Source organism: Sinocyclocheilus rhinocerous, unplaced genomic scaffold (genome assembly GCF_001515625.1).
Source record: "Sinocyclocheilus rhinocerous isolate Xijiao unplaced genomic scaffold, SAMN03320098_v1.1 scaffold2065, whole genome shotgun sequence".
NCBI classification, from domain to species: domain Eukaryota; kingdom Metazoa; phylum Chordata; class Actinopteri; order Cypriniformes; family Cyprinidae; genus Sinocyclocheilus; species Sinocyclocheilus rhinocerous.
The window spans coordinates 1-9109 of record NW_015639526.1 but is presented as its reverse complement, the minus strand read 5'-3'; the positions used below and the strand labels follow the sequence as shown (position 1 = coordinate 9109).

Sequence of the window (9109 nt, the reverse complement as noted above, 5' to 3'; positions counted from 1 at the left end):
AAGTCCAGGTTAAGTAGTTAATTAATTTGTTTACAAAAACTTAAAAATGTCTTACCCATTCTTACTGCTTTCCCTTTTCAGTCTCTGAAATATTAAGAAAGAAATGAACCGTTTTAAATTAACAGAAATTAACCCCACAAAAATATAATGCAACGTTAGTAACAGCATATACAGATGCTTGCCAAGAACCAAATATCTATGTAATCTACTTTACATTGAAAAATAACGGTTATTTATATTGACATTTGGCACAAAAATAAAACAGCTCCATGAAAGTCTGGAAAGTCTGGGCCATGCATGCACTACAATAAATCATAGGCAATGAGTTAACCTGTCAGTTACAGCGTACACAGCGTACAAATCGTATTTTCCCATAAATATTCCAGTAGACAGCATTCACACGAATCAAGATTAAATAGTCATAATTAAATACACGATATAATGTCTCACCTAACTAAGATCGAGCTGGTCAGGGAATTTTTTTTCAGTTTTCACTCCGATAAGCTTCTGGCTACTGCTTCTTCTGTTGTCACTGCCGACAACAGGAAACATTTGTTCGGCAGAGAATCGATGCACTTCCGTTATAGATATTACAAAATAAGAGTCGTCCTCAATATTTGTTAATAATTAATAACACATAAGAATTGCGTGTTTTCGGTTGAAGTATCTTTCAAGTGTAATGTGTACGATATATACCTCTTCACACCTGTGAGGTTTTTGAGTAGCCCATCTTTAGATGGACTGCATGTGTGCTCACAAACCAAATCGCTTCCGGTGTTTAGTGGTCTTGCTGTTGCTGTCTGAGGAAGTGGAAAAACTCCACATGAAAAAATGTATCAGCTTGGGATTTTGCAGGGGTTTCGGCGTCTGTCAAAAACCCAGCAACAGATAATAAGAAACCTCCAAGTTGCTGTTCGTCCGACATTACACAACAATGGGAATATTTGCCACACTCATGCTCTACTCTTAAGAAGGCAGGAACATTTGCTGCATGAGAACCGAAGGTCATTTTTGAAAGTCCATGCAAAAAAGGTAACGTTACCTAGTAGAAGACTACCAAAGATGCCATTTGATGTTAACCTTTCTGTACATTGTACAATTGTTTATGTAGACTGTGTCCATACCGAGACGGCTGACTGGACAAAAAAAAAAAAAAAAATCAGGTTATTTATTTATGTTTTCATCGTTTGAATGAGCAGAGAAGAGTCCAAAAAGATTTGCAGGGTCCAAAAACATAAAATACGTTTAGTATTTTTATTTTATTTTGCTTTACATTATTTTATTTATTTATTTTACCCATTTTTATTATATAAAATAATTGAAAAAAATTGAAATTGTCCTGTCCTGTATAAACACATAACAAGAAAATGTAAAAACAAATAAAATGTAAATGTAAGAAAATGTAAATCCACATGTACATCCACATGATCTATTTAGGTGCTATTTTTAATAAATGATTCTGACATTATATTTATTGTGCTCGAAAAGCTTAACATTTGCAGCTTTTAAAAATGCACTTTGTGTTTCAAAATACAAGTGCATTCATTTTATTCTAAGAAAAAAAATATTAAACAATCTAAAAATTGTAATTTAAAATCTGAAAAAAAAAATCAGCTACACTTTATTGAGAAGTGTTTTTTTCAGAAGTGCTACTCTTAATAGATTTGAATGTTTGTAGGTCCTGCCATATTGTGCTGTTAGATGGTATAAACCCTTACCAGTCCAGCCCAAAGATGGAGAATTGATCTACACAGGCAACCTGGGAAAAGCTGTCCTTGGTAAATTACCTGGCATATAGAACATACAGCATTTATACTTGTAAAACACCTCTAAAATAATCTAATGAGTTGAATTTGCTCTTGTTGTAGGTGTGAAGTTTTTCTCCTACTCCAGCAGCATGTTTAGTCTCTGTGTGATGCCATATGTCCTCATGAAAACAGGCATTGGTGTAAACAGCTTGGCACTGCAGGTGGCGTTTTGTGGCATTATAGGTTTCTTCACATTTATGACACCTGTTCTCCTCCACTTGATCACCAAAGGCTATGTAGTTCGTCTGTACCACAACAAGGAGACAGACATGTACACGGCCATCACTTACAGCGCTCTTCTAGTGGAGAAACGGACTGTGTTCCATCAGAGCCATGTCGTTATCCCCCATGTCAGTCGGATGTTCACCAGTTTTTATGCCAAGAAACACTCGATGCTGGTTAACCCAATGCTTTTTCCTCTGCCCCACGACTACAACCACCTCATGGGTTATGACCGGCCCTTCTCTTTTGACACAGATGACTTGAACAAACCAGATAAAAGTTAACTTGTCCGAGCTAAATCTGTCCAGTGTTCGTGGACAACCAAAATGTCTTTTCATCATCATGGACTACTGTAATGTATTAAATATTGGCAGGCTGGCATGTCATCCAGTATAGTTGTGATGCAACAATAAATAAATGAAAATTCATACTTACCATCTGCTCTCCCTCTCTAAATTCCTTGCTTGTTTCATTATTTAATTTTATGGTCTGACTTCTATTTTCTAGTAGTTCCTTATTCTCACATCCAGTGCTATTTATAGGGGGAAATCCAGTGACCTCTCTATCTAAAGGGGAAGTTTCACAGTAATGCAGTGCATTACTCTGACACTTTATAATAATTTCGGACAAGTATTTATTAGTTATTTCAGACAGAGAGATATTTATCTACTAGTTTTATTCACAAAAAATAATTATGATGTTTTTGTATGCTTCAGTTTTTATTTTTTATATCGTGGGATTGCCTTGTATGTCCTCTGTCTTTTCAGAGAGAAGGTTATTCTGCTCCTCAGAGCAAGTTAGCTTTTGGTACAGCTACGAAGGTGAGTTGAATAACATATTTGTTAATTTGCTGTTATACAACACTAATTGCTGAATTATTCTGTTTGATCTATTCAAAGGCTGTATTAGTATTTGACATTTCAGCTTAGAGCTTCTGTGATTCAAATCATTTTCAGCAAAAGAAAGATGTTTTCACAGATGTTTACATAGGGAAACAAGACTATTACTTATAACTAATTTGACAAATAATTGATCATTTAGATTATCACAAAGGCTGTCTTCTTAGAATACGGAGGCCCTAAATGGAAATGGTGATGCAAAAAATATGAGATAGGTGGGGAAATTATATTTAATTGCTTTTGCATTCTCTCACAGGATTATTGCATTCTCACAAAAGCATTGAAATACAGTTTTTCCTCCCACCTTAGTATTTCCAGCACAAATGTTTTGAGAGAGCGAATGCAAAAGTTTTGTGAGAGAATGTAAAAACATTGAAATATTATTTCCTTCCCATCTCATTTTGCCCCATTACCATGTCCTTTTAGGATTTTACCTCTAAGCTACACATGTGCTAAGTTATGCACAATGATTGTTAGAAGGCATTTTTACTATTTCCATGATTCTCTTTGCTCTCTCTTTAATCAGGGCCATTGTATTACTTGTCAGTGACTGGTTCCCCCTGCTCTCAAGAAGTGGCCTGGCACGTTATGACTTATACAGTAATCCCAAGTAAGTTGATGGAAATTGAATAGGCGTACTCCTGAATCATTACATTAAGTAATGCATATACCAGGGGTGGCGAACGTCGGTCCTGGAGAGCCGCAGCCCTGCAGAGTTTTGCTTCAACCCTAATCAAACACACCTGAACAAGCTAATCAAGGTCTGAAGGGTTATTAGGAAGCTACAGGCAGGTGAGTTTTAATTAGGGTTGGAGCTGAACTCTGCAGGGCTGTGGCTCTCCAGGACTGGAGTTTGCCACCCCTGGCATATACATTATTAAGGTTCCCACTCTTTTTCAGTGAACATTTTTCAGGACTTCAAAGATTTTTCTAGGACATTTTTTTATTAATTATGGTGAGAATAAAAGACAAGGATCACACCCTAAAGTAATATATTCCTCTCTCCAGAAGTCTTTAAATCGTACAGTATATGGCTATGATTTAACTATAATAAAGCTCTTAATTATACATTACAATAAATGATTTTCAGAACCAATTTAAATACCATAGCAAAAATGTTTCAACTGTTTTGAATATAAAAATAAATTAAAAGTGTTTATTATTAATGGTAATAATAATATTAAAGAAAATAATATATTCGTATGTATCATCCAAATATAATTGGACGAATATAAGTTTTGCTTAATTTAAATAAAAAAGTCAAGTAAAAGTTACATTTTGTCTCATTTTCCAGGACTGGAAAATACATAATCAATTTTCCATGTGGGAAGTGCATACACCGTACGATGCATATAGCCCAATCTATGCTTCATGCAACTTTGAATAATGTTTGAGCTTGCTATATTAAAACTGTATAATGCCATTTTTCTTGTTTATATTGCCTTTCTAACTTTGAAACTTTTTTTATTCAGTGTTCACAGTTGCTCGCGCGGGTTATCATGCTCGTGTTTACGTCAAAGGTCAGCTCTGGTTTGAGTACACACAGCCATATGTTCCTTGTGAGGATGTCAAAATCTGTTATATCATCAAAGGAGGTACTACATGAATATGTTTATTGCACTCTATCTTTTGTTGTAGTGATGAGGTTGTGGATATGACAGAGTGCGTCCTCGTTTCAGAAACACTGCATGAAACCTGTCCGTTTTATTTTAAAAGAAAAGGATTTTTGGCTCCTCAGGTGAGATTTCAAGACTAATGCTGTACCCATTTTATTATAAACAAGATTTTATAAGTCGTTCATGTAGCTTTATTAGTATACAGTCACAATGTAATGGTTGTCTTGATTCCCAGTAAAACAAAAAAAAAAAAAATGTAAATGCAGTGTTGCTTTGGACACAAGCACATGACAAATGAAAATGTAGTCCTTTGGAAGCTATGGAACAAATGTTGTTTTGTTTTCCTTTGCAGGGGGAATATGAGATTTACTTGGATGTGAACATTGTTGATGATGCTGAAAGACTGCTGACATTACGTTTTAACATCACTCTGCAAGTAAAAAGTACTGGTAGCAAGAATGCAATTTTTCGACAGTTGGGAGGGCTGTAGGAAAAGAAAATCCCAGCAAACAGAAGAGAAACTTACTGTTCAAAAGTTTAGGGTCATAGATTTGGTGTGTGTGGTGTGTGATATGGTAGAGAGGTTATATTTTCTATGCAATTTCTTTAACATTATCAAGTGATTGTCTCAGTCTGGACTGTTGTGGAGAGTCATAATATGGTTTTAATTGTGAAAGTATAAATAAATTAAATTTAAATGCAAATATCCTCTGAATTTACTGTAAGATTTTATTTTGTGGCCAAACTTGTTTACCGGCACTTCTTTGTTCACATACTTCCAGGTACTTAAAGGGGAAAAAACATGGTTCAATCCAAAAGAGAAGTTTAATAAGTGCAATAATGCAATGCATTGTGTCCTATTGTTATTAGTTTGTGATTTGTTCATATCCCAGCTTTCAGGAAGAAAAACCATTAAAAGACGGAGACATTTTGCCACTGTTTCATTAAACAAGAACAGCAATGATGCTTCTGTACCTTTCAGCTTTCCTTTGCTATATTGTGGCATTGTCTTCCATGTCCTCGGCAGAGAAACAATTGGTTTGTTCCTCAGAAAGTGTTAGCATTTGGTACAGCTACAATGGTAAGATCAGTTTTTTTTCTCCAGCACTTTACATATTCAGTTTAATCGGTTACCTCAGAACCTCAGGTGCCAGCAAAAGATAAGTGAATAAAAACTCAATGGATGTATAGATTTCACACAGAAATATTTTTTTATTGAAAAACCTTTTTTTTTCAATAAAAAAATAATTTTTAATTGAAATAAGAACAATTCTTAACTGAGACTCTTGCTAATTCAATTTACGTACTAATTACTGTTAATTTTACAAATGATGCTCATAAATCGCCTCTTGTGGGCTTTGAATCTCTTTTCATGATTCTGTTTGATGTCTTTGATATGCAATTTAAAAAATCCAATGCTCTCTTCAATCAGGGCCATTATATTACCTGTCAGTGTCTGCATCCCCCTGCTCTCTAGGAATGTCAGTGTACAATATAACACGTACAGTAATTCCAAGTAAGTTTATGAAAGATGTATGCTCTATATTGATTATAGTATGCATATTATATAGCATATACTTTATGGACCTGCCCATAGGAATCAAGCTTCAAGATTCACTAACTACATACTATTTATAATAATTATTACATCTAATAATTTTATAATAATACTACTAATAATAATTATTATTAATATTATCATCGATATAATTTATTATTTACATTAATTCAGTTTTTAAATGATTGTTTATTTGACTTTTGTCATTCAGTGTTCACAATCAGACGTATGGGATTTCATGCTCTTATTTACTACAAAGATCAGCTGTGGTTGGATCAGGTGCAGCCAGATGTTCCTTGTGAAGATCTGAAAATATGTGACATCATCAAAGGAGGTACATATCAGACTGTTTTACTACATTAAAACATAGTGGTTCAGCTGTGTATTAATGCATCTCACTGAGACCACATTCATGTTTTAGAAACACTTCATGATACAGTTCCAATTTATGTGAGAAAATATTATGGACCGAAGGTGAGTGATCAACAGTAATGACTTGTCTTTTCCATTATAATTTAATATTATTAACCTATAGCAAATCTGACAGGTCAAATATATAGAAAAATTCGGTCACAACACTTTCTTTATATATAAAACATTTTTCTTGTCCAGAGATTAAGTTTCATTACTAACACTTTCCCCATTCGAAAATAAAAATGTGTTATATTTTGATGACAAGATGAGTGGACACTAAAAACTGATTTGATCTTGTTTTAAGTTCTAAGGAAAATATCAGTATGTGAATTTGTCATTTGTAGTATATATATATACATATATATATACAGTGGTGTGAAAAAGTGTTGGCCTGCTGTAACAGACTCATTGCAAGTTATCGCAAACGCTTGATTGCTGTTGTTGCTGCTAAGGGTGGCCCAACCATTTATTAGGTTTAGGGGGCAAACACTTTTTTCACACAGGGCCATGTAGTTTTGGGTTTTGTTTTCCCTTAATAATAAAAACCTTCATTTAAAAAATGTATGTTGTGTTCACTTGTGTTATCTTTTACTAATATTTAAATTTGTTTGATGATCTGAAACATTAAAGTGTGACAAACATGCAAAAAAATAAGAAATCAGGAAGGGGGCCAACACTTTTTCACACCACTGTATATATATGAATGCAGTGTTGCTTTGGATACAAGCACATGACAAATTAAAATGAGATCCTTTGGAAGCTATGAAAATTATTTATTTATTTATTTTCGCTTGCAGGGAGAATATCAGCTTTATGTGGATGTTAACATTGTCGATGATGCTGAAAGAATGCTGACCTTACATTTCAACATCACTATGCAAATTAAAAGTGCTGATCGCAAGAATACACTTTTTCAACAGTTGGGAGGGCTATAGGACAATAAAATCCTATTCTTAATTAATACGACAGAAAAGGCAAGATACTGTATACAAGTTTTGTTTTGTTTTTTTCCAAAAAAAAAAAAATGTTTTTTTTTTTTGAAAGAAATTGTTTATTTAGCAAGGTTGCATTAAAACATGTATAATGTATTTGCATTACAACATGTATAATGTTTCTATTTCATGTAGCTCAACTGTTTTCAAAAGTGATAAAGAAATGTTTCTTGAGCACCAAATCAGCATATTATAATAATATTGATTTCTGAAGGATCAAGTGACACTGACGACTGAAGTAATGGCTGCTTAAAATGCAGCTTTGCCATCACAGGAATAAATATATTATTTTATAAAAATAAATAAGTTATTTTAAATTGTAATATTTCACAAATAGATGGTTAAATATGACAGATGACAATTTCCACACCACAATCTGTCAAGCACATCTTACCAGCAAACATACACTCATTCACATCCTTCTCTTCACTCTCGTGAGGCAGAAGTCTCCAAACTCATCCTTTCTAATCATCCTACTACTTGTCCGCTTGATCCTATTCCATCTCATCTCCTTCCCTTCAAGCCATTTCGCCTGCAGTTGTACCTGCACTCACTCACATCATTAACACATCCCTTCACACTGGTGTTTTTCCCTCATCATTTAGACAGGCTTGTATAACCCCCAGAGGCGAACCAAGATGAAGTGGGGGCCCCAGGCAGAATTAATAGATGAGGCCCTTCTAAAAGATTATTTTGTTAATATATCATAGTTACCTAGATATATATTTATGCAACATACAAAAAGCATAACATATAATAGAACAAAATAAAGACAAAGACGAGCCACCCCCCCACACTTATAATAATTTAAAGCCTTTATTTTTATTTTTTTAATGTAAGGGGGAAAAATGGTCTCCTGGTGGAAAACAAAGACTTAAGATGAAAATGACTTGAAATTACCATTATATCCAGTAGATGGCAGCAGAGGATCACTCATTAGCTCAGTTGCCATTTCAACTCCCTAGTTTTTTTCGTCTTGCTTTTGGATTTATTATTAAATGACTATGAAGTATAGCAAGTGCAGGAAGTCACAAAGTCTCATGTCATTTTGAAATAAATAAATAAGCACAGACACCAACAACCTAGTATAGTAAATTATTCAAATACTTAACTAGTTACCTACAAATTAAGTTAATTATTAATGGTATAATAATTAAATAATGCATTAAATATTTAGCCTTTTTTTTTTTTTTAAATAAAATTTTCAAACATTGCCTAAAAAGGACACATCAAAAGAGAGCTTTAAGTTATCTTTACCTGTAGAAGCCGCTAAAGGCAACACAGAATTGTTGCTGCTGTAGTTTTGTTACTCTGAATTTACTCTGCATCACTTAAAGCACAGCTCTGTTTTGACATCGGCTTGTCAGATAGTTCGTTCCGTCCATTGCTACAGTTATCTTATCACCGTCAATAGCGGATCAATTTGGTGGATTCACTCACATAATTTTTTACACTCGCGTTTGTCATTCCTGAAACAGTATACGTGGACGGTCCTCTTAAACTTTTCTTCAAACTGTGAATGAAGTAAAAACCCAGCAAAGGGCGCTTCACTTATAGCGTACAGTGGGTACGGAAAGTATTCAGACCCCCTTAAATTTTT

General features: G+C 34.1%; 2 protein-coding genes across 4 annotated transcripts in view; one reads left to right on the top strand and one right to left on the bottom strand.

Moving 5' to 3' along the window:
- elocb (elongin C paralog b) overlaps nt 1-596 on the bottom strand; it is a 4309-nt gene extending 3713 nt beyond the window's left edge. The window contains exons 1-2 of one of the 2 annotated variants that reach the window (XM_016567051.1): nt 456-466; nt 56-84 (exon numbers count right to left, since the gene is read on the bottom strand). In XM_016567051.1, coding sequence (XP_016422537.1) covers nt 56-59 — 4 coding nt within the window. In that variant the 5' untranslated portion in view covers nt 60-84; nt 456-466. Of the gene's footprint in view, nt 1-55; nt 85-450 lie in introns of both variants that reach the window. The other variant, XM_016567050.1, reaches the window with a different exon arrangement.
- Nucleotides 1-2435, top strand: part of LOC107751350 (transmembrane protein 70, mitochondrial-like) — a 4489-nt gene extending 2054 nt beyond the window's left edge. The window contains exons 1-3 of one of the 2 annotated variants that reach the window (XM_016567046.1): nt 737-1032; nt 1679-1778; nt 1869-2435. In XM_016567046.1, coding sequence (XP_016422532.1) covers nt 832-1032; nt 1679-1778; nt 1869-2314 — 747 coding nt within the window. In that variant the 5' untranslated portion in view covers nt 737-831 and the 3' untranslated portion in view covers nt 2315-2435. Of the gene's footprint in view, nt 1-736; nt 1033-1678; nt 1779-1868 lie in introns of those variants that run through there. The other variant, XM_016567047.1, reaches the window with a different exon arrangement.
- The last annotated feature ends 6674 nt before the right edge of the window (nt 2436-9109 follow it).